Raw genomic sequence first — 26,628 nt, 5'->3', positions numbered from 1 at the left:
GTGGCAAACAAAGCTGCTTTCAGTTGATGTGCATGTCTGTGTGGCGCAGGGCTTATTACATGCTATATAGCAGAACAATTTGACGCCTACAGCTTTCCACTACATGAACAGGCTTATGACCTTCGTCTGCTACCTCAAAAAGAGAAGTAGTGATGGGTTAATGCTTACCAACCTTTCCTTTCTTTAAACCCTTTACATTTTATACTACTATGGCATAATGCACTTTATCAGAATGCCAAATGTGATATTTGTACAGATGCTGTAAATTGCATCTACAGGTGAAACTCGAAAAATTAGAATATTGGGCAAAGTTCATTTATTTCAGTAATGCAACTTAAAAGGTGAAACTAACATATGAGATAGGCTCATTACATACAAAGCGAGATATTTCAAGCCTTTATTTGTTATAATTTGGATGATTATGGCTTATAGCTTATGAAACCCGAAAGTCACAATCTCAGGTACCCTTTGCTCAGGGGGTATGGGTTAATTACTGACTAGAGTGTGACACTTTGAGCCTAGAATATTGAACCTTTTCACAAAATTCTAATTTTAAGCTGCATTAATGCAATTCCTTTTAATTTGCATAACTCAAATAAATGGACTTTTGCACGATATTCAAATTTTTCGAGTTTCACCTGTATGTCCCCTCATAGTTTGATACTGTGCAATCAGGGCTGACTGTAGGTAATCACCCCTGGACAAGTGGAATAGTAATACACACTGGCTAATTTAGGCTGAGTTCACATCATCGTTCAGCTTTTCCGTTCTTCTGCTCCATTATAGGAGCAGGATAACGGACAGGACAGATTCTGCACATAACTGAGCCTACGGGCCACATAGACTATATTGGGGTCCCTTAGGTTTCCGCTCAGAGGAAGATTTTTGAAGTAGAGACAAAAGTTGTGCACGCAGGACTTTTTTTTCTCTGTTTCAAAAATCTTCCTCTGAGCGGAAACCTAAGGGACAACATTATAGTCTATGGGGCTTGTAGGCTCCGTTCGACTCAGTTATGTGCCGAATCTGTCCTTTCTGTTCTTCTGCTTCTCTAACGGAGCAGGAGAGCGGAAAGGCTGAACGCTGATGTGAACTCAGCCTAATTCATACATTTCCTGGAAGAATAACTGAGCAATATTCTGTTACTTCATGAGGAATACAAAGAGAGCTGATCAGTCCTCTTCAAGGCATCATTTGCAATATCATTGCCTTGTAGGGTACTTGCACATGATGCGGATTGCGTGCGGAAGAACCACAACGTAATACAGTACCAGATAGAGCTGCAGCTATCGACTATTTTTGTAATCGATTATTCTATCAACTAATCCAATGATTAATCGAGTACTCTAATAACAAAAAACTAATTAAAAGAACGTTTTTCTTTAGAAAAACTCATCCGCCGCCCCCCCCCCCCAGTGCCATCAGGCTGCCCCCCCCCCCAGTGCCATGAGCTGCCCCTGAGTGCCATCAGCTTCCACCCCCTTCCATCAGGCTCCCCCCAGTGCCATCAGCTTCCCCCCCATGCCCATGCTATCAGCTTCTCCCCCCATGCTATCAGCTGCCCCCTCAGTGCCATCAGGTGCCCCTCCAGTTCCATTAGCTGCCCCTCCAGTTCCATTAGCTGCCCCTCCAGTGCCATCAGCTGCCCCCTCAGTTCCATCAGCTTCCCCCCGTGCCATGAGCTGCCCCCCGCAGTGCGATCAGCTTGCCCACCTAGTGCGATCAGCTGCCCCTCCAGTGCCATCAGCTTCCCCAAGTGCCATCAGCTACCCCCTCAGTGCCATCAGCTGCCTTCCCCCAGTGCCATCGGCTGCCCCCCAATGCCACCATCTCCCCCTCCTAGCCATGTCCCCAGTGCCAGTGAAATAAAATACTTACCTCTCCTGTAGGGGCGCCGCTCCACAGTTCGTCCATCTTCTTCTCCACTTCCTGACGTCACACAGCGTTAGGTCATAGAGCGCACTTACATGCACTATGTACTGACAATGTGTCAGGATACAGTGCGGTGCGGGCCGGCGGTTGACCACGGATCGGTGAGTAATAGCAAGCGCTCTGTGCTCAGTGGTCTCATGACACAAGCGAATCCTCGATGCAAAAAATTAGCATCGAGGATTTTTTTGTGTCCAGTTATTCAATTCAATTGAGTAATCATTTCATCCCTAGTGCCAGCAAAGTGAATGAGAATTTAAAAATCTCATGTACAATTTCCATGAGGAAGTTGACCTGCCGTGTGAAGTAAAAAAATCTGCAGCATGTCAATTGTTTGTATGATGCCCAAAAAACTGATAAAAAATGCATGATAAATAGTGTGGATTTATGTGCAAGTTTTTTTTTTCTTGTGTGGTTTTGGCGCAGATTTAATGTGGATTTTCAGCATACAAATCTGCACCATGTGCAGGTACCCTTAAAGGGATTGTCTCACTTCAGCAAGTGACATTTATCATGAAGACAGAGTTAATACAAGGCACTTACTAATGTATTGTGATTGTCCATATTGCCTTTTTTGCTGGCCAGATTCGTTTTTCCATCACATTATACACTGCTTGTTTCCAGGGGTTAAGACACTAGTGCTTGCACACTACAGGAAAAAGAGCCTATGCGCATTCCCAGGGTCCCAACCACACACGCCGGTGCCTTTTCCTACAGTGTACAAGCACGGCCACCACTGCTGGTTTGCAGGGTGGTCATAACCATGGATACGAGCAGTGTATAATGTGATGGGAAAATGAATGAAGCAAAGGAAGCAATATGGGCAATCACAATACATTAGTGAGTGCCCTGTATTACCTTTCTCTACATCATAAATGCCGTTTACTGAAGTGACACAACCCCTTTAAGGCTGGGTTTACATTTGCGCTGTGAACTCCGGCAGTCTGTTCTGGCGGAGGAACAGACTGCCGGAGTTCACCATATTCGGCATAGTCAGATACCACCGTGCACCGCCAGATGCCATTAGAGTGAATAGGGATCTAGAGGTGCACTGTGTTAAACGGCACCAATTTCTGGCATATATGGCAGCTTTCGGCCGGACAAAAAATGTTGCATGTAGCATTTTTGTCCAGCTGAGAGCCGGCTTGTACACCGGAAACGGTTTTCAGTGTAGGCAATATGAGCGAATTACAGCAGCAGCACAAATCTCTCTCCTCACAGTTTGCTGCACTGTATGTAGACACAGACTGGCTGCAGTTGTAGTAAACCTTTAGTTGTGCGCAGCATTCCTTCTGTACACCCTCATTTTCTCATCAGTTGAAATTAACAGGAGGAGGTGGACAATCATCTGTTCAATTCTACTTTTCCTTTAGGTGCCTTGACCCAAGCCGTTCGAAACTTTGCAAAAAGCCTTGAAGGTTGGCTCTCTAGTGCCATGAGTAATATTCCACAAAGAATGGTACAAACTAAGGTGAGTGAGTTTCTCCACACAAAAAGAAATCGGAAACGTGGAAGTTGCCACTGGAGCTTTAGTCATAAAGGGGTTAACCCATGAATCATGTGAAAAATGAAAATCATATAGTACATGCCAACCTCTTTCTAACAAAGCTAGAACCAGCCCTGTACCTCACATGGATCCAGAGATCCCCCCAGTCATTGCTGTGCTAGATTTATATCAAGCTGACAGTTCAGGGGGCGTGTCCTTTCTGTTGAAGGTAATTAAAGGATGCTACTGAGCATGTGCTTTCATCACAGTGAGCTGGACAAAGAATTTGGAAAAATAGCAAATAGCAGGTGGCGCTATACAGATAGATTTCAGTGAATAACTCAGTGACTACAGGTGAAACCCGAAAAATTAGAATATTGTGCAAAGTTCATTTATTTCAGTAATGCAACTTAAAAGGTGAAACTAACATATGAGATAGACTCATTACATGCAAAGCGAGATATTTCAGGCCGTTATTTGGTATAATTTGGATGATTATGGCTTACAGCTTATGAAACCCTAAAGTCACAATTTTGAGGTCCCCTTTGCTCAGGGGGTATGGAATTATTAGATGACTAGAGTGTGACACTTTGAGCCTAGAATATTGAACCTTTTCACAATATTCTAATTTTAAGCTGCATTAAAGAGGACCTTTCACTTGTAAAAACTATGTGAACTAAGTATGCTGCCATATAGAGCGGTGCCCGGGGATCTCACTGCACTTACTATTATCCCCGGGCGCCGCTCCGTTCTCCCGTTATAGGCTCCGGTACCTTTGCTCCTTAAGTTATAGTACCGGAGCCTATAACGGGAGAACGGAGCGGCGCCCGGGGATAATAGTAAGTGCAGTGAGATCCCCGGGCGCCGCTCTACATGGCAGCATACTTAGTTCACATAGTTTATACAAGTGAAAGGTCCTCTTTAAGGCAATTCATTTTCATTTGCATTACTGAAATAAATGGACTTTTGCACGATATTCAAATTTTTCGAGTTTCATCTGTATACTCAATTTTTTATTACATGCAATTACAAAAGTATTCAGATTCAAGTGCTGGTTTGAAAAATGTAGAGTACTTTTTAGGACACAACCCCTTCAATGCTTTTTTGGTTTGGCAGGTTGCTGCTGTAAGTGCCTTTGCTCAAACTCTGCGAAGATACACCTCTCTCAATCACTTGGCTCAGGCGGCGCGTGCCGTGCTCCAGAACACATCTCAGATTAACCAGATGCTTAATGACCTCAACCGCGTGGACTTTGCCAATGTCCAGGTAATACGAAATTAATGAAGGTTACTGCTATACATAGTTGTTCCTCAGAAAAATCCCGTATCACGGGTCCCCAACAAGTATCATGCATTGCAGTTTATAACAGAAATTTTTGAATGTTTGTTTTTATTTTTTTTATTTTTTTTCTGTATGGTGAAGACCTCAAAACCTGAAATTCTGAAGTTTAGAGTTCAGGATGCTAAGGGTCTGTGATATTTGCATGATGCAAGAGCTATCCTATTGGTTATTTTATATTTAGGCTATGTTTACACTACATTTAGTCTGCCCATTGGAAGCATACTTTAGGAGTATTCCTTGATGTCTATCTCCGACGTTTGCCACTGCATAGCTATACAGTGCCAAACGTCAGCTGTGGGGCACAATGCAAAACCGGGTGGTATACTTTTTTTCTTTGCAGTGGCCCACTGTATATGAAAGTGCAGTGTTCCGTGCTTTCCTATATAGCTAAAAAAAAATGTGCCCATGCATACAACTCCAACGGAGGCCAAATGGGCACTGTTTTGGCCCCTTCCAGGTGAATGGGGGTCGTGTGTGCTTGCAGCATTCTTGCCGCATACACTGAAAATGTTTGCCAAACCCAATGTGACCATAGCCTAAGTTCTAGCCATCGCCATGTTGGAAGTAAGTGTTGGATTTTCAGAATTCCTTTTTGGCGCAACCATATAGCTCAAAGGTGAATCCTACTTTCTTACATATTGAAGTGGTTGGCCACTATATATCACTTGCTGCACATATGCTTGGAACAGCCCATAAAGGCAGTTCGTAATCCGCTGTGATTACACCATCCGAACCACTGTCCGATAGTTTAATAAGGCCAATTCATGTTTACAAGCAGTTCCTCTTACCTGCAGACTGGCACTGCAGTCCCAAAATGGATGTTCATGGACAGGTCGTGTCCTTCAGTGGTCCCTATTACACAGTGAACGAACAGGGGAACCAGTGCATGTGCAGTCCATCCACAGTGTAAGTCAATGGAGGCCACTGATGGATGGATCTGGTCACATGACCCTCCATGAGCAGCCATTTTGGAACGGTAGGAAGAACTGGTAGCAAACATGAATTAAACCATTGAACGTCAGCGCAGAAGTTTTAATAACAGTGAATTACTAGCTGCCTTTATGTGCTGTTCCCAGAACATGTGCAACTAGTGATATATATAATGGCCAATAGTTAGGTATACTAAATAAACCATATTTAGCTCATATTGTCAAAATGACATCTTACCTTACAAGAAACGATTGATTGAATCCCTGTGACGTGAAATGTAACTGGCTCTTGGTTTGTGATAGGAGCAGGCTTCCTGGGTGTGCCAGTGTGATGACAACATGGTGCAGAGACTAGAAACAGACTTCAAAATGACTCTTCAGCAGCAAAGCACTTTGGAGCAGTGGGCTGCCTGGCTCGACAATGTGGTGACGCAAGCACTGAAACCATATGAAGGAAGGCCCAGCTTTCCTAAGGCAGCTCGCCAGTTTTTGCTTAAATGGTCATTTTACAGGTAATGTTGGCATAATGTGTTTTAGGGCTCATTTACACTTACCACTTCATAGCATGGTTTTACCCTTGTGTATTTTAAGACCTATTGGGCATTCGTCATAGAAAGTGGTTATGGAAAAACCTTTCTAAATTACTAAGGAATGTTTAATACCTCTCCTTTTCCAGTGTTTTTTGCATTTTTTATGATATTTGCATGTAATGTTATGTTTGCACTGAATGATAGTTCTTATTACATTAAGTAACAGCATCTGATTACACTAGAGACCTTCTGTGCCTCTGAGTCCTCTTTTACCGTTCCCCTTATGGTCCCTATTTTTTCCTTTTCTTTCCTTCTATTTCTGTATTCTTCCTTTTTGCTTTTATACTGATTATTACTGGCCATTTTTATTGTTAATTATGTCTAATAAGGTCCCCTAGGGACTATTGTGGGAACTGTGTAATCTGAGGCTCTATATTTACTTGACCTGCTCTAATGGGGGCTTTTTCCCCACCCATGTATCTCTCTATTATTATTATTATTATTATTGCACTTATTATTGTGCTTGTTGTGGGCAGTGCATTATCTGTCACATCACATGTTCATTGTCTACTTGTCTAATCCCGTTCAGTATTTTATTCTTGAAATTTAATAAAAATAAGATTTAAAAAAACTAAGCAATAATATAATCACACTGTGTTCCCCGGCTTAAACCCCAAGTGATGAATTTGAAGTAAATGTTCAGATTCCCCGTTCCACCAGTCGGCCTCTAATTTCTTGCTTATATGACATTTTGCACCGATGTAAAAATGAATTGTTATTAATAACTTTATAGAAATGAATGGAAAAAGCAAAAAGGAAATCAGGAATCTTACCTTACTATTTGACAGTCTGCAGCATGTTCTGTATGTTCCTCAAACAAACAGCCTTGTAGAAATCCCTCTGATCTGTTCCATATTTGGCAGGCAGCATATGGACTGGTCTACTAGAGTACCGGAGGATTCTCTGGTTAACCCAGGCTCTGATACCATAGTGCAGTGTTTCCCAATCAGTGTGCCTCCAGCTGTTGCAAAACTACGACTCCCAGCATGCCGGACAGCCTTTGGCTGTGCGGGCATGCTGGGAGATGTAGTTTTGCAACAGCTGGAGGCACACTGGTTGGGAAACACTGCCATAGTGTACCCCAAAGGTCCAGTAGAAAACAAACATTTGGAGCTGCCTTTGGATACAATAAATTGCCACTAGGCCTCAAAACCTATTAGACTTTATTGATGATATAGGGGTTGGGCTCTAAGAATAATTTCCTCTGGTGGACCCAAAGAACCCCTGTCTGACCCTGTTGATGGGTGACTAATTGGGTAGAAATATAGCAGTGGGGCTTAAAGGGTTTCTGTCACCCCACAAAACTCTTCTTTTTTTTTTTTGGATAGTTAGATTCCTCATAGCGCGATATAGGAGAATATAATAGTCTTACTTACTTTCATGCGGCCGATTCTTTATAGAACAAAGTTTTATAATATGTAAATGAGGGCTCTACCAGCAAGTAGGGCGTCTACTTGCTGGTAGCCGCAGCAGCAATCCGCCCCCTCGCCGTGTTGATTGACAGGGCCAGCCGGGATCTCCTCCTCCGGCCGGCCCTGTCAGTATTTCAAAAATCGCACGCCTCTGGTCATTCGGCGCAGGCGCTCTGAGATGAGGAGGCTCGTCTCCTCAGCACTCCCTCAGTGCGCCTGCGCCGATGACGTCTTCTCTTTCGGTGATGTCATCGGCGCAGGCGCACTGAGGAGACGAGCCTCCTCATCTCAGAGCGCCTGCGCCGAATGACCAGAGGCGCGCGATTTTTGAATTACTGACAGGGCCGGCCGGAGGAGGAGATCCCGGCTGGCCCTGTCAATCAACACGGCGAGGGGGCGGATTGCTGCTGCGGCTACCAGCAAGTAGACGCCCTACTTGCTGGTAGAGCCCTCATTTACATATTATAAAACTTCGTTTTATAAAGAATCGGCCGCATGAAAGTAAGTAAGACTATTATATTCTCCTATATCGCCCTATAAGGAATCTAACTATCCAAAAAAAAAAAAAAAGAGTTTTGTGGGGTGACAGAAACCCTTTAATGATCTTTGAGTCCTACTTCAGAAAGGACTGTGTGGAGGCTGCTTCTCCAGCCAGTTGACTTACAGCCAGACATGGGATAGAGAGGAGGAGAGGCCATGGTGAATCTCCTGGGCAGAGGTGGCCTGAGCACAGACCCTACAGGGGCCAATGCCAGGGGGCCGCCCAAGCCCTCCTCACGGTTGCTGCTCAGGTACAAATGATCCTCTCAGCATTAATTAATGCTAGGACCATCAGGTACTTGTGCTTCTGGCCAGCGGCCGCAGGTGCCCTCCTGAATTCAACTGTATTGCAGTCCTCAGGAGGATGACACCGTTAAATACTGCCGCAGTGGTGGCAGTATCTTGTGCTGGGCGGTATTTTGGTTGTGCTGGGATTTGGTATTTGGTTCTGATGGGGTGGTATTTTGTGCTGCACTAAGGTATTGCTGACCCTGCCTATTTCTATTGTCCCTGCCTACTTCTGTTACCCTGCCTTCTGTCAATTTGTTCCCGCTTACAACATAGAGGTTACTTTTAGTTTTTTTTCCATGGCCACTTTAAATTTTCAGTCCGTCCCTGCTCCTGGGACACAGAAGATTTCTTTATATATTTCTAAGTTTTAATCTTAATATGAGACATAATAGGTTCAAGATAACAGAAAAGATGAATGTGGAAGTCCTGAGCTATTTTTGATTTTTAAGACTGTATTAAGTTTTGGTCTCACTAGACTACTACTGCGAACAAAGCCTCTACAACATAATGTCTGACCCATTATAATCCAATAGGATACATTTGCATCTGCTGGACAACAGATCACAATAGATTTGTCCTGTCCATTATAGATCCTGTAAATTGGAACCCATAATGTCACTGAAAAAAAAATCTTTATCTTTATAGAAATGCATTTTATATTCCATGGAGCAAGCATAGAGGCAGCATCATGTTCCTTAACAACTTCTCCACTTGCTCAAGTCAAAATTTCTTTGTTCTCCATCGTTCTGCACTCAATACCTCATAAAGACTAGGGAAAGGGGGGGTCATTTATTAAACAGAAATACGTTTAAATTAGATGTTTTTCTGGCGTAGATTGCTGAAGTTCATTTGCGCGCAATCTGCGACTACTTTCCACTCATGCCAAGTCTAAAAAAGTGGGCCCGTCTCATTCATCATGTCCAACGCCTGGTTTAATGATCAAAATGTAAGACAGCAAGGAAGCTGTCTTACAGCACCTCTTCACCGCCAGGTATAGGGCTTATTAAGACCTGCGTCTTAAACGCCAGTCTTAATAAATGTGCTCCTAAGTGAAAACATGTTCAAAATGAATGTTCCGAATTTTTGCTAATTTATTTAAAAGGGAAAACTAAAATATTGCATTGACATAAGTATTCAGACCCTTTACTCAGCAATTAGTTGAGGCACCTTTGGCAGCGATTACGGGTTCCAATCTTCCTGGGTATTATGCCACAAGGTTTACAAACCTGATTTGGAGAATTTTCTGCCATTCTTCTCTGCAGATCCTCTCAAGCAGTGATGGTCAGTTCGCAGTGTTCGCCAGCGAACACATGCGGGCTGCCATCTTTAGTAAGGTAGACTCACCCGTCCAACGATGCACAGTAAGCCCTTACCTGTGCCGGGAGCCGGTCTGAAATCAAATGCAGTCACCGGGAGCAGGCGTTTCCGAGAACAGCCACCAGGGGCCTTCATCGGGCTGTTCTCGGAACTGCCTGCTCCCGGTGACTGCATTTGATTTCAGACCGGCTCCTGGCACAGGCACAGGTAAGGGCTTACCTGTGCATCGCCAGACTGGTGAGTCTACCTTACCAAAGATGGCAGCCCGCATGTGTTCGCTGGCGAACACTGCGAACTGACCATCACTGCTCTCAAGCTCTGTCAGTTTGGATGGGGTCTGTCAGTAGACAACCATTTTAAGGTCTTTCCAGGGATCATCAGTTCGTTTCAAGTCAGGGCTCTAGCTGAGTCAGGACATTCACAGAGTTGTCCCTAAGTCAGTCCTGTGTTGTCTTTGCTGTGTGCTTAGGGTCATTGTCTTGTTGGAAGGTGAACTTTAAGCCCAGTCTGAGAACCAGAGCACTGTGGATCAGGTTTCCATTAAGAATATCTCTGTACTTTGCTTCATTCAGCTTTCTCTCAACTGTGACCACTCTCCCTTTACCAGACACTGAAAAACACCCCTTCAGCATGATGCTGCCACCACCATGCTCCACTGTATTGATGGTATTGGGCAGGTGATGAACAGTGCCTGGTTTCCTCCAGACATAACACTTATAATTGAGGCCAGAAAGTTCAATCTTGGTTTCATGAGACTAGTGAATCCTCTTTCTTAGAGCCCCCTAGGTGCTTTTTTTTCAAACTTCAGATGGTTTTCATGTCCCTTTTACTGATTAGAGGCCTCTTTCAGTCTACTATGCCATAATGCCCAGATTGGTGGAATGCTGCAGTGATGGTTGACCTTCTGGAAGTTTCTCCTATATGCGCACAGGATCTTTGGAGCTCAACCAGAGTGGCCATTGGGTTCTAGGTCACATGTGTTATCAAGGTCTTTCTCCCCTGATTACTTAGTTTGGTGGGGTCAGCTCTACGAAGAGTCGTTATTCCAAATGTCTTCCCTTTAAGAATTATGGAGGCCACAGTGCTCTTGGGAACTTTCAGTGCAGCAAAAAAAAATTGTAACTTCTCCAGATCTGTGACTCCTGCCTCTGAGCTCTACAGAAAGTTATTTTCTTCTCATGGTTTGGTTTTTGCTGTGATATGCATAGTCAGCTGTGACAGAAGTGTGTCTTTCAAAATCATGTCCAATTGACTGAATTTACCACAGGTGGACTCCAGTTAATCTGTCTGTCTTGTCCATCTGCCTAGCCTATATTAAAGAATTTCTTGTAAAATTTCCAATTTTGATATTGCTTGACATTTTTACCCAATCATTAAAAGCCATTTGTTTCTCAAACAGTTCCATGGTTATACGTGACTTAACCCTGCGCAGTGCTGCTAGCTTTGGCTCTTTCCATCTGATTCGTCTTCTCTACGATGAATACATGTTTTATTTAGTTGAGCACAGAGTTGCTCAAGCAACTGGTGAATCCCCAATAGCCATCATGGGAGAGGTGAGTTTATTACCATATGTTTTAAAATGGATTATTAGACAAACTCAGACAAACTCATCATGCATACCGAACAGTTTTTTTTCAGCATACATGTATTTTCCTGTTAGCCCTGAGCAGAAATAACTGTAATCTGTAGTTGAGGAAATGGGAACTGAAAATTAAGTATAATGGGATATAAAGGGGGGTTATGAAACTTTACTGTAATCAAAGTCTATTGGGAAATGATAATGGAATTCCATAAAGAATTTCTCCCATCTTATTGTTAGAAAAAGTTAATTAATATTCTTGCTCAAGATGGGTGATGGGATGTCAAGATGCTATTTCCAATCCTCTTCTATAAGCACAATGCCAATCAAGCTTTGACTTTCTCTATCCCTTACTAACATACTGTATTTGGAAAAATGTTAATACATCTCCGATTATTCAGTTTAAGTACCATAGATCTTTGTGGAGGCTGAACACTAAAATGGCACTATGACTACATGGATGAAAGTTTTACATAGTTTTCTGCTCCTTTTATTAATATTGTTGAATAGAAATGTAACTTGTTTAAAGTTCTTCCCTTTATGAATCATATCTATTATAAAAGTAAAATTGTATTCTTAACATTTCTGTGTTACTCTGGTTTTAATGGTGCTAGAAAATGGAATCATTAGAACAGAGTGTCAAGTTAGTAGAAATGAAAAAAGAATTTTATTCTTTTTAAATTCAACTTCAGCGACAACCAAAAGCAAGATTGTGTAGAGCAGGATTAAAAGCTTTTTCTGTGTAAGTGTGTATACATAGATGGCTGTCAGTCACTGACAATTGTACACGGGGAAGGTGTTATAAGTGATTGATAGCATTCTCTGTGTAAGTGTGTATACAGAGATAGCGGTCAGTCACTGACAATTGTACATGGGGGAGGTGTTATCAGTGATTGATAGCATTCTCTGTGTAAGTGTGTATACAGAGATAGCTGTCAGTCACTGACAATTGTACATGGGGGAGGTGTTGTCAGTGATTGGTGGCATTCTCTGTGTAAGTATGTATACATAGATAGCTGTCATTCACTGATAGCTGTACACAGGGGAGGTGTTATCAGTGATTGATAGCATTCTCTGTGTAAGTGTGTATACATAGATAGCTGTCAGTCACTGATAGCTGTACACAGGGGAGGTGTTATCAGTGATTGATATCATTCTCTGTGTAAGTGTGTATACACAGATAGCTGTCAGTCACTGATAGTTGTAAATGGAGGAGGTGTTATCAGTGATTGATAGCATTCTCTATGTATGTGTGTATACATAGATAGCTGTCAGTCACTGATAGTTGTACACAGAAGAGGTGTTACCAGTGATTGATAGCATTCTCTGTGTAAGTGTGTATACACAGATAGCTGTCAGTCACTGATAGTTGTAAATGGAGGAGGTGTTATCAGTGATTGATAGCATTCTCTATGTATGTGTGTATACATAGATAGCTGTCAGTCACTGATAGTTGTACACAGAAGAGGTGTTACCAGTGATTGATAGCATTCTCTGTGTAAGTGTGTATACACAGATAGCTGTCAGTCACTGATAGTTGTAAATGGAGGAGGTGTAATAAGTGATTGATAGCATTCTCTATGTATGTGTGTATACATAGATAGCTGTCAGTCACTGATAGTTGTACACAGAAGAGGTGTTACCAGTGCGCTTTCCAAAATATTTTCCCACAAAACTATATATCAGTCTGTTCAGCTACTCCTGCCTATAACATATTGCCTGCGGATTGCACTGCATTTTGTGGTGACAGGTCCACTTAAAAAAAAATTGTGAGGCAGGATGAATTAAAAGAGCATTTCTAGCATTGTTCTTCATTTTTTTAAAGTCTTTACTATGTGGAATAAAGTAATGAATTAGTTTTATAGTACAGGTTGCTACGGATGCAACTATACCAAATGTTTAGTGTTATTGGTTTGATGTTACTTTTTATTACACCTAAAAAAAATTTTTTACTATATTTATTAGGTCCACAAGTGGATTTGAACATGTGATATACTGCACTACTTATGCAGTGCATTATAACTGTGTTTCATTTATAATACAGCCAAATAGGCTTCATACTTGGCAGACCCAGAGGTAGTCTTTAGCTATAGATCTTGGCATCTAACAGGCCGTATCAGATCCATCTCCAAATCCAGCCTTTGCAGCAGGAGCTCAGCTGTATATTACAGTCGACTCCCGCAGAAGATGGCATGGGCAATAAATAGACTGCATTATGTAATAGAATGACATGGAGCAGAATGGGGTTAAATAGTGGTTAAAAGATTGCTTTGGGCAAAACTGACACACCATCCTCATGCACCGCCCTCCTCAGGTCTATCACAGGTTAAATGCAGTTTTGCCTGGATTGCATGCGGCCACCGTTAGTGCACCTCTGGTTTGGTAGGTTATATGGAGGTAACTAAACAGCTTGAATTTAGATAGCAATTACTGTAGTTTTTAAGATGATTAAGATTCATCTTATAAAACTGTTTGTTTTGAATTCTTACAGTTTGGTGATTTAAATGACACGTCTCCTGGAAATATGGAAAAAGGTAATCTGCTTTCAAACATATAGCATGTCTTCTGTCTGTTAGCAGACTTTTCTTCAGATTGCTAACCAGTCTTCATGATGAGCTCTTTCCACAGATCTGTAACACTCTGTATGTTTAGTCCCATTCAGATTTATGTTTCTGGCTTAAAATAGAAGCCAGAGCTAAAAAAAAAAAAAATATCTACATAATAAACCATGATGCTTGACTTATTAAACTGCTACTATACCAAGAGAGAAATATCCAGACAGGAGCACTTGCAGGATAAAATGGACCACTGCTTATAATGTCTGATGCATCAGTGACATCCATGATCTACCATTCATGAAAAACCTCTAGGTTTTTCCTGAGTGATGGTGCTCTAGCTTTATACTTTCGATATATTAAAATGTATTAAAAAATGGGAACTAATTAGAAAAAGAGAAGCAAAAAAAGTAAGCAAGGGCCATTGTTAGTTCCAGTAAGAAATAGGATGTAGCAGAACGATGTTCTTTTTAGTCCACACTGAGTTTACAAAAGTCGTAAAAGATAATCTAGTTGTTAGCAAGCAGATATACTGGCCAGTAAAAGAGACAAGGTGGGATGGGTGGTAGAGTGGTAGTTTTTTTAAACATCTATTGACATTATTTTTAGTATGTCCGACTCCTATAAGCACTTGTAATTACACTGCGCTGCCCAGACTTCCAAGACGACGCACAGTGTAACATGAAAAGGAAGTAGGACTCAAACACCTCATTAGCGGGGGTGCCAGGAGTCAGACGCCCATCGATCAGATATTGATGACCTATCCTGAGGATTGGTCATCAATATGTACTGGCTACACAATCCCTTTAATGAGCTGAGCAAGACCAAAAGTATAAAAGAGGAAAGGATAGATTAAGGGACAGTTTTAAGGAGCAGAGGAATATATAGTGGTCCTTAGATTTTGCATTCATAAAATCATCTGAAATTTGTAAACAGATTCATGGATGGAAGACGTTGTTAAAATGATGATACCTAAAAACATAGTGAACTTGTCTCTAAAGAATAAAATAGTGTAAATTCTCATTGTATGTATATATTTTTATGTGGTGCACTTAGTTTTTTAAAAAAAGGAAACCATTTTAAGAATATCTTAATTTAACAGCATCTTAAAAAAGCGACATGCCACAAATCACAACAAACTGCATGATATTTAGATCTGATAGTTGTGGCACATCTCATCTACTCTCTTTGTCCCTATGTGAACCCTAACCTTTCTCCTATCTGTCCATTTATACTGGCCATTTATGATGTACTTTTTCTTTTTACCATCGTAAAGTTTCCTTTTGGCTTTGTGCACGTAACAAGAAGTGATTTTGCTGTTTAAATACATTTGAAGATTGAATTTATTACATGTGCAGATGATTATTCTGTTTCTTACACTCTCCTCCTTTCTCTTTGTGCTAGTTTCATGGTTGTTTGTTTGTGCAGATGAAGGCAGCGATGTGGAGAGTGAAATGGACGAGGAACTTGATGATTCTGGAGAGCCCCCAGCCAAAAGGGAGAAGACAGAGTTGGGTCAAGCGTTCCAGGTGGGCTGCATGCAGCCATCGCTGGAGGGTAGTGTTCAGCAGAGCCTGGTTTTGAACCAAATACACAGCGAGCACATTGTCACAAGCACTCAAACCATCAGGCAGTGCAGTGCCACCGGGAATACCTACACTGCAGTCTAGTGAATATAAAAAGCTTTCAAAACAGAAGTGTATAAATATATGTATGTTGGGCTTGAAATTACAGCAGTAGAAAAGAATATGCCTAAAGACCGACTGTTGTCAAATTTTCCTATTGTGACCTTAACTATTTTGTCAACCTTAACCCAAGCACAGCTTCATTGCCCTTTCACGGTGTACAATATTGTTTTTTGCTTGGTTTTAATATTGCATTTTAAGACTTTTTTCATGATGTTCTTAAGGTCATTCTACCATGATCCTTAGTTTCTTACTGTCACTGGAATTGTTTCTTATTGTTTTTTCTTTTCTTTTTTTTCCTTGTTTTTATATATCTTTTATTGCTGGGTTTATTGTTCCTATTAGTTGCACTTCTTTAAAAAAAAATGTTGATCACTTACACTGGAGAAAGAAGGTGCAGCATATACATGACATATATGTGGGGAAGACCCTGTATCTTTGTAAAATAAGATATTTATATGTACTGTATGATGATAAATGTTTTGGCTGTTGTTCTGTTGTACAAAGGAGAATTCAAGCTTCATCTTTTGCGTCCTACAAAAGTCTGCATGAACCGGTGTGGTACGCTAAAGTTGCAATATGAGTGAAAAGTAGGCTTTTGTCTAACAGTAAACAACGCAAACAAGTTCCGTTAATCGTATCCATCCTGTTGATAATGACGTTTGTATACTCTGGGTTTCACGTAGCCGAAGTGCATTCTTAGATGCTCTGAAACATCAGCATTTTTGAGGATTTTGAAGCGCATACACAGCTCCTCCATTGCGATACTACTGATATTGCATTGTGTTCCACTGCACAAATGCTGTATGCCCTTGAGCATATCTGCTAATAGATGGTATGAAACAGAACAGAAAAGGACAGTGATATAATTCTTTAACCTCTTCACCCCTGAGATCACTTGCACAAACATCTGAGATCATCAAGAAAAAAAAGATATATAGAGGATGTAAATAAGGGAATATTGTTGGCAACCCAGCTGTAAAATTGGGGGGGAAAAACTCAGGGAAGATGGGGTTAAAGAAAGAGTTGAGCTAAAGTGATGAGAACTCATGTCAGAAATTTGTGTCCCTTCTATCCCAGAAACTCTCTATTTTATAACAGTAGTTCATTCTGCTGCTATTACGCTGTATATATATAGATTCATATATATACACATATATATGTGAAGAATATAATTTATAGAATGCAAGGAATGTAGCAACCTGCATAGTATTTAAAAGTGGGAACTGATAACCAGGTTCTTAGCTGCTTTTGATACCGGTGTTAAGATATTGAAACTTCTGAGGCTGCTGTTCAAGAAAGCTTCCTTGGGTTCTTGTGGCAGAAGATGCCAAGTCTAACATGTACATGTGTACTATTATTATTTCACTTAATTTATGTCATCACAAGTAATAACAGTAAAGGAGTTCTCCTATGTTTAATACTTGAGTGGCAGAAATGGCCTACAAGTCCTACGCATGGTAGAAGTGATCTAACTGATACTATTTACGCTTTTATCTATAGATAAATTACACTGCATCAAAAGTTTACTCTGACTGCATTTGGTAAGGACACCAAAGACTGAAAATAAATAATGCAAATGTTTTCCATAGCAGAGGTCAGTAATACATCCACTTTGAAGTGGCTCCAAACTCCAGCTTACTGTTTACTTAATTATACAAGAAATGGCTATGGTACCATTTTAGGTTACCTCTCAGGTTTGCCTTTATCTCATGGCACTCCACACCTAGTCACTACCATAATCCAACCATATCTGGTCCCACACCAATATAACTTTACATATATATTAACATAAGCAACAACTCTTTTTATTCAGGTAGAAATCATCCATTTGTCTATAAAAAGCAATGGTCAAGGTGCCTTTAAAGGAAGCTTTTTTTGAATAGAGCTTGTATATATTTTAACCCCAGCATCAGAAGCTGCTGTATTAATGTGACTAAGGTAAAACATGAGGAAAAAAAATGAATGCTTTTGTAATACATTTTAGGCAGTGTACCTGGCACACCTCATTGGAACTTCTCCCCATCCGTGTAGGGTTTGAACAGGTGGCTAGACACACCATTGCCATTTAAGAATGTACATCAGGGATCACAGTACCTCGCCTATTTCATGGTGCCTTAAACAGAACTGAAGCTAAGGTGTAGTAGTCGTCTCTATTTTCTTTATTTCTTGTTAATCATTTTTCAGCAAGGTGTGCCTGTTGTTTTTAAAGACCACCCAGAGTGGGGAAAAGTCCGAATTTTGTAATAAATTAGCAAATGCTTTTGGCTCTTCTAGATTAAGAATATACAGATACCCCATGTGTCTCCCATTCCCTCGTTTTGTAAGTAAATGTATTTTGCTTTTAGTACAAGTAGCAATTTATTGGGATTGTGGGAATTGTCTCCATAGTCAGTTAAAATAGCGGACAGCTCCCCAAGCTGTAAATACGCATTGCTAAGAAAACATCTAAGGCTCCGGGGAGGCTGTAAATACGTATTGCTGAGAAAATATCTAAGGCTCCCCAAGTTGTAAATACATATTGCTGAGAAAATATCCAAGACTCCCCAAGCTGTAAATACGTATTGCTGAGAAAGTATCCAAGGCTCCCCAAGCTGTAAATACGTATTGCTTAGAGCATATCCAAGGCTCCTCAAGCTGTAAATACGTATTGCTGAGAAAATATCCAAGGATCCCCAAGCTGTAAATACGTATTGCGTAGAGCATATCCAAGGCTCCTCAAGCTGTAAATACGTATTGCTGAGAAAATATCCAAGGCTCCCCAAGCTGTAAATACATATTGCTTAGAGCATATCCAAGGCTCCTCAAGCTGTAAATACATATGGCTGAGAAAAGCAGGCATGCTAGTTAGAGCAAATATTTTCTTGCCAGAAGGGTCAGCATGGATGCAATTATATTTAGCCCTTTAAGGACAGCAGGGTGTGCAATCCAGTGACAACCCCCACATATCATGTCCTTTATGCACTGAGGTCATTTTAATGCACGGTTTACCCGTGCCCTGAGCAATGCAAAAAATTTAACTAGAAAATAAACATTGACTAATACCAATAAATGTGAAAAGGCCAGGAATGAATATACAGTTATAAAATATACCAGTATACTTTATATCTAGAAAATCCCACTAGAATAGTACAGGGGACGTGTGAGATTTTTTTTGATTTAGGTATAAATAAGTATATATTGCGTGTTTATTAGGGATTGATACGGATCAGTCTGGTTGTCTTCACCGTGTTCTTAAATTAGAAGCACAATTCCATTATTGTAATCATAAGACCCAATTAGAAATATACATAGAATGATGCAAAAACTGTATACCCAGACTAAATTATAGAAAAAGAACGTCTCCAAAGCGTCTTTTACAATGAATATTACTTTTACAAACCTAGCATATGTACTTTAACTTGTACTACTACTTTCTGTTACCAGAGAAATGTTCTAGATTGTTTTTTTATATATGAACGACAAAAACACAAATGATATAGAAGGCATTTTGTTTTAGTAAATGGGTACAACCTTACTAATCGCACACATTTTTAGTTACTTCTGGCAGATACAGGTACAGTGGTAATTTTCATCCACTGGTATACAGAGCTCTCAACATTTTTGGAGATAAGTTCAGAACTTGCCTTCTAGTACCTCACACTCCCCATAGAACTCCACTACATCAAAAGACTGTGAAGAACACTCCAGTAATTTCGCCATTCACCAATTTCTGTTACTTTTTTGTTGATTATGCCAATTAAGCGTGTAGGAAGATATTATTTTGCTATCTTTCTTAAGAATGCGTTCAACGAGGTTCAAGGTTAGCTATTCTTCAAAATAAGGTAATGCAAGGATTTGGTCACACCAAAGTTATATTAGCTTTAAGAGAAATTAACAGCTTTTCTTTGCCGACATTTAGTTAGACATCTGCCTGTCATGGGAACCATGTGTGCGTACCATTCTTCTGTTTTCTAGCAAAAAAAAGAAGGACCGGATTTATTGCTTGGGGAATTCGTAACATGTTCTGTATGATAACAATTGATTAATCTCCCCTATGCACAGCTCAACTCTCCAATGATTGCCGAATGACCAACCTTAGAGGCTTACGCTGGTCAATAACAGCCCAATGGCCAAAGGATAAAAGTTGGGCCATGTGTGGGGGAAATGGCATCTTGAAAAAACCATTGTGCAATGCCACCTATGCAAGATCTATCAGCTATTCCTGGCAGACCATACGGCGTACATAATGGGCAGACCTGCCCGTATAAGGCCACGTTTACAGTGTAGTGGAACTTGTTGGTGCTACATACAGATAATAATGGGTAGTGATAACGGGTTATATTTCTTGAAATGAATTACATTTTCAGCATCAATCTGAAAAAAAAGTTTGGCAGCAGCACCATTTATATACTTATAAACAATCCACTTGTTTGCCCTCCAGAGTAAATAGGATGATTAAGAGTGGCTTCGGTGCTGACATTTCATTTATTAATAATGAATCGCTGACTTGATTAGAGAAACAGTTTTAACAAACAAATTGGAAATACTAAAGGATGAAATGTTTTCTTGCTTTTACAGCCACTTGAAAATTCTATTTTCATTAATATCTTCATGTTTTAGGCAGAATGCATTACCAATGTTATTACAATCCATACTATTGCAGTGTAAAACACAATGATGTCAGCATCAAATGTCATAAAAGGAATTTGTTTATGCAAGTTTGCAATAGGTCTTAAAGGGGTTTTCCGAGATTTTGGTACTCATAACCCATTCTTAGGATAGGTCATTAGTATCTGATCGGTGGGGGTCCAACACCCGGCTGTTTGAGAAGGCACCGGCGCTCCTGTGAGCACTGCAACCTACTCACAGCTTACCAAGCACAGCGCCGTACATTGTATAGTGGCTTTGCTTGGTATCGTGCTCAGCCCCATTCACTTCAATAGGGCTGAGCGCGTTACCATGCACAGCTGCTATACAATGTTTTTGTTTATAGCTCCTATGCAGACCTTTGGGTCTCCATGGTAACAGACTACAAACTGTGTAGCTGTATTTTTCTTCTATCTTTCCCCTTCTTGCTGAATCAACAAATGTATGCTAGCAATAAGTAGGGGCCAGATGAAATTGAGGAAGACTATAGCATCAGATTACATACGGTTTGTTTTGATTTTTTGTTACCATGGAAAAGCATAGGTCTACATGGAAACTGTATTCACAAAACAGCAGGGGATGTTTAATGAAGACCTGTTGAAAGGTTGCTTAGTTTAACATTTTAGATGCACTTAAACAATAAACAAAGATTTGGTTGTAAAGGTGAAAATGTGGTTCAATGTGATCTATGTATCCATCCAGAGGTGTAGCTAAACTTTCCTTCACTGGGACAAAGATTCAGTTCACTACCCTAGCAAGGCACAAGGCACCTTTCTGGTACTCAGGACCTGGGACACAAGGTCTTACAGCAGTCATCCATCCAAGCTACACCTCTGTATCCAACATTTTTAAGCGTGGCTGATCTTTGTAGGGTTTGTACTGTATTTTCTGCTAATTTTGAACTATATCATTAGCACCCCCAATCAGTTTAATGGTCTCACAACTACTTTCTTACATTTAATATTGAAGGACATGGTGTTTTAGAATGAGATATAGAAGCATTATTTTTGTGGCTTTTGGTGGACAGACTGCATTTTACCAAATATGTATAGAAAACTAGAGGAAAATGTTGAATACAGTACAGTGAAATCAATAAAGTAACTAGAGCATAATCTACGTGGTAGAGGTTATGCACATGGATCTGACACACTAATGACAGGGCACTCCCCCTGAACAACACCAACCATTCATTTATCTACATTAAACCCTTACACTAGCCTGTGTCTGCCATATTGTAGCTTCAGGCACATTATACAGAAAGTAGCGCCAACCCTTTCAGTGCTAGAGGAATGTGATATGCATCACTTTTCCAAAATAGGTCATTCAGTGTCATAAGGGTTGAAATGACCTCTTCTGTCTGTATAACTAATAGTCTTGTCTACAATCTAGTGGCAAGTATTTGAAAAATACGATATGCACTACTTCTTTGGAGAAAAATGATTAAAAAAACTGGAATAGAAACATAATACTTTATATTATTAAAATGTTTAGTGTAAAGCTGTTCTTAACCCTTTGAGCATTGTAATAAAATGCAGGATACTCATTCAGTGACTTCGCACTATACACAGGGGAGCGTTTGTGAAAATCAGAGTGAAACTGAAAGAGTAGCCCATGGCAGCCATGTACTGCAAAACCACCAATTTTAATTTGCTCTAATTTTCATAAATAAACCCCAAACTATATCAGGCTGATTACTAGGCAATCCCCTTCTATATTTTTCAGGGTGTCATTTAAAAAATTAAACGCAGCCTTAGTCGCTATATTTTTTGACCAGAGATGTGAATTATAGTTTGTAGTAAAAAAAAGTCGCCATAGATTTTTAATATTTTTCAGGCCTACGTAGGTTCTTTATAAAATGTACAATATACTATCATTTGACGCAGATTGATGGTTTCTACTTCAGTGAAAATGTACACTATATAGATTTTGGTTATTTATGCCCCGTCATTTATTATTTGATACCAGTGCTATCAGCACAGAACATATTGTATGTGCTCACCCCTTATTACTCACTGTATAAGGTTCTTATACTAACTTAATGGTTGTTAATTTAGGGAATAATTAAGATATTTTAATGTATTCTTTTCCTCGTGCATTTTATTAGGTTGTAATTAGATGTGTCCAGTCTTTTTTCCCCCCTCAGCATTAAAAGTACTTCCAATGTTAGAGATTTGCTGTTTTTAGTGTTTCAACAAAACATCCAGAAAACATAAAAACCCAAAGTAAAATATCTCACAAGGTATTCATTCTTTGAATATATGCTGGAAAACACTGGAGAATCTGGAAACTCTTCAGAAATTCATACAGATGGGGTTCTGACGGTTTTATTTTATTCCACGTTGGCTAGTTGTACTGTTTTTGTTTCAACAACACCCTTATGACAAGTGTTATAGTATCTTCTGTAACCTGCATTGTTAGGACGTTTACATAAATGACCTCAGCTCTAGTCCAGCTGATTTGGTGTGTTTTATTTTGTCCCTGTTGTCTAATACTGTGAATTCTCCTATAATGTCACTACTATCATTTTGGAATTTATATTCTTGGACTTCTAGTTCCGGGTAACTTGTCAGAATCCTCCAGATGCTCATTGCATTGAATTGTAAATCTTCTCTGTGAATGCTCAATTTGTAAAACACTGGATTAATAAAATAAAAAAAAGTATAGGCTAGATAGAAATGATGGCATTCAGTCTTGTAAGGTTGTATCAAAGCTGGGATGTCACAGTTTGATTACTGTGAAGTACAAGTTGGTATCTGTGGTAAAATGGTAGCTTATGTTACCGATATTTCAGTATTGATCTCCATGTAACACTGATTCCTGGAAGGGACACTAGGTTGTCATTAGGTCCACATGGCTACTCGCTTCTATACATACAGCTGTACAATACTCAAAGGGTTGTAGTTTGACAATTATTTTGTTGATCTTTATAATAATTTCCTGTATATGCTTCTCAGTTTGCATGCCTTGATCATTGCTGCTAGTGGTTGTACGTGCCAGTAGAAATTAGTAGAGTTTACCTATTTTGTTTAACGAAAGCCACTTACAAAGTGACTGCCTGATTTACTTGTGTTCTGTTTGGGTTGTTAATGGTTTATTTACATGCCTTATGTTTTTACACTGGCTTCAAAACTTCTGGGAATGAAAGCCCTGAGTTTCTAGTTTTTACAGACAAATTCACTTCATTTCAATAATTATATAACAAAAACATGGGGAAATAAAAAAAGTTTTTGTTTTCTTTTTTATAATCTCAAGACTCTTTAGAAAATGGTGCATGTGGGCTTGCGCAATCAAAGCTGGAAAGAAACTTAACACATACGAAATGTGTCTCTGACTTGTATGCCTTAAATTAGAACACATCTGTTTAAATTATTTTTCCTAGTTAGGGATTATTAAGTGTATCAGGCAGTGAAGTTGGAAGATAAACCAGTGCTGGAAACCCTTGGAGCTTGGGATTGAAACAGAGTGCCTTCCTGATATAACCTGAACTAAGATCTTAGGACATAAATTCTGAATTTGTGGAAGGTCGGTGCCTTCCATAACTAAACTTATTAGAAAGTGGACCTAACTACGCCATTAATCAGAAACTCCTCAGGGCTTTCTTACCCCAACAAGCTTCAACACACCATTTTTTTCCTTTAAGCTGTGTTGTGATTTTTTATTTTTTTTAAGTGCCATTGTATTCTGTTTCACTTGGTAAGTGGCAGAGGACATGACTTCAGTCCACAAGCACAGAGGCTTAATAGTAGTACAAATTTTAAGTTTTTTTCCCTTTCATTTCAGTTTTATATAACATGAATATGTTGCATAAAAGTAAAGTAGGCAGCTTTTTATTTCCTTAATAGAGATTGTATATGTGTGATAATGTAATGTTCTTTTCCAGTTTTTGGATTACAGTTGAATATACTTTTTATTTAAAACCTATTTGGAGAATACCACGTGATGCATTTTTTGTATACTGTATTGGATTTTGTAAATACGTATTTCCTGATGTGATTTTTGTGAGAAATGCTAAATCTTTTAGTATATCATGTCCTCTCCAGATTGGCAGGAGCTAAATGATAGTTTGTGGGCAATTTGTATTGTGTACTGTACAATAACTGGGGAACTTTTATAATTATAAAATATATATATTAACTTTTAGTGTGTTGTTTAAAAATGACTGGAACATACTAAAGATATTAGTAGGATTTTTCTGAATATTTCAGACTTGAACTCAGGCTAGCTTTCTTGTGTTGTTTTTCAAAACAAATTGTGTCTTGTCTTTTAAAAATTAATAAATTTGTTTTCTTGTTACGAGTGTGAGTCTAGGTTTTATTCTTTCTGTAACAAGAATATTAATTCAAGATGCACATTGGCCTTAATGAACTCTTGCAAAGACAGACCCTGATAAAGCATATGGCCCTCACAAGGAAGGGGGCTGCTTAAGACCCACTCTGTGAGCCAAAACAGAGAGATGCCCTGTATGGTGGCTGCCATGCAAAATTAAATTTCTACAGCTATGGCCATTGTTTGCCCAGGAGGGAGACCTTTGACAATCAGCTGATGTCTTTGGCAAAAGCATTTTGAAAGGGGTTGTCTCTGGTGAGCAATCCCTTTAAAAATATTGTTGGAGAATATAATACTGGGGGCCATGAGTATATTTACAATGCAATCAAAAAGTCTTCAGGCCCTTTCACTTTTTTTTATATTTTGTTATGTTGCGGCCTTGTGCCAAAATAGAAACAAAAATCAGTTTTTCCCCATCAATCTGCACTCAATACACCATAATGACAAAGTGAAAATACAAACCGGATTCCAAAAAAGTTGGGACACTAAACAAATTGTGAATAAAAACTGAATGCAATGATGTGGATATGGCAAATGTCAATATTTTATTTGTAATAGAACGTAGATGACAGATCAAACGTTTAATCTGAGTAAATGTATCATTTTAAAGGAAAAATACGTTGATTCAAAATTTCACGGTGTCAACAAATCCCCAAAAAGTTGGGACAAGTAGCAATAAGAGGCTGGATAAAGTAAATTTGAGCTTAACGAAGAGCTGGAAGACCAATTAACACTAATTAGGTCAATTGGCAACATGATTGGGTATAAAAAGAGCTTCTCAGAGTGGCAGTGTCTCTCAGAAGCCAAGATGGGTAGAGGATCACCAATTCCCACAATGTTGCGCAGAAAGATAGTGGAGCAATATCAGAAAGGTGTTACCCAGCGAAAAATTGCAAAGACTTTGCATCTATCATCATCAACTGTGCATAACATCATCCGAAGATTCAGAGAATCTGGAACAATCCCTGTGCGTAAGGGTCAAGGCTGTAAAACCATACTGGATGCCCGTGATCTCCGGGCCCTTAAACGACACTGCACCACAGGAATGCTACTGTAAAGGAAATCACAGAATGGGCTCAGGAATACTTCCAGAATCCATTGTCAGTGAACACAATCCACCGTGCCATCCGCCGTTGCCAGCTGAAACTCTACAGTGCAAAGAAGAAGCCATTTCTAAGCAAGATCCACAAGCTCAGGCGTTTTCACTGGGCCAGGGATAATTTAAAATGGAGTGTGGCAAAATGGAAGACTGTTCTGTGGTCAGACGAGTCACGATTCGAAGTTCTTTTTGGAAATCTGGGACGCCATGTCATCCGGATCAAAGAGGACAAGGACAACCCAAGTTGTTATCAACGCTCAGTTCAGAAGCCTGCATCTCTGATGGTATGGGGTTGCATGAGTACGTGTGGCATGGGCGGCTTGCATGTCTGGAAAGGCACCATCAATGCAGAAAAATATATTCAGGTTCTAGAACAACATATGCTCCCATCCAGACGTCATCTCTTTCAGGGAAGACCCTGCATTTTTCAACAAGATAATTCCAGACCACATTCTGCATCAATCACAACATCATGGCTGTGTAGGAGAAGGATCCGGGTACTGAAATGGCCAGTCTGCAGTCCAGATCTTTCACCTATAGAGAACATTTGGCACATCATAAAGAGGAAGGTGCAACAAAGAAGGCCCAAGACGATTGAACAGTTAGAGGCCTGTATTAGACAAGAATGGGAGAGCATTCCTATTTCTAAACTTGAGAAACTGGTCTCCTCGGTCCCCAGACGTCTGTTGAGTGTTGTAAGAAGAAGGGGAGATGCCACACAGTGGTGAAAATTGCCTTGTCCCAACTTTTTTGGGATTTGTTGACACCATGAAATTCTGATTCAACATATTTTTCCCTTAAAATGGTCCATTTTTTCTCAGTTTAAACTTTTGTTCCGTGATTTATGTTCTATTCTGAATAAAATATTAGAAGTTGGCACCTCCACATCATTGCATTCAGTTTTTATTCACGATTTGTATAGT

The 26,628-nt window shown here is 39.9% G+C and overlaps 1 protein-coding gene across 4 annotated transcripts in view; it reads left to right on the top strand.

The window, feature by feature from the left end:
* RFX3 (regulatory factor X3) overlaps nt 1–16,612 on the top strand; it is a 232,629-nt gene extending 216,017 nt beyond the window's left edge. For 3 of the 4 annotated variants that reach the window (XM_040417122.1, XM_040417123.1, XM_040417120.1), the window contains 6 exons: nt 3,300–3,397; nt 4,529–4,678; nt 5,986–6,194; nt 11,232–11,385; nt 13,903–13,945; nt 15,371–16,612. In XM_040417122.1, coding sequence (XP_040273056.1) covers nt 3,300–3,397; nt 4,529–4,678; nt 5,986–6,194; nt 11,232–11,385; nt 13,903–13,945; nt 15,371–15,636 — 920 coding nt within the window. In that variant the 3' untranslated portion in view covers nt 15,637–16,612. The remainder of the gene's footprint in view (nt 1–3,299; nt 3,398–4,528; nt 4,679–5,985; nt 6,195–11,231; nt 11,386–13,902; nt 13,946–15,370) is intronic. The other variant, XM_040417121.1, reaches the window with a different exon arrangement.
* The last annotated feature ends 10,016 nt before the right edge of the window (nt 16,613–26,628 follow it).

The sequence above is a fragment of the Bufo bufo genome, chromosome 2 (genome assembly GCF_905171765.1).
Source record: "Bufo bufo chromosome 2, aBufBuf1.1, whole genome shotgun sequence".
NCBI classification, from domain to species: Eukaryota; Metazoa; Chordata; class Amphibia; order Anura; family Bufonidae; genus Bufo; species Bufo bufo.
This window is presented reverse-complemented; position numbering and strand designations above follow the sequence as displayed.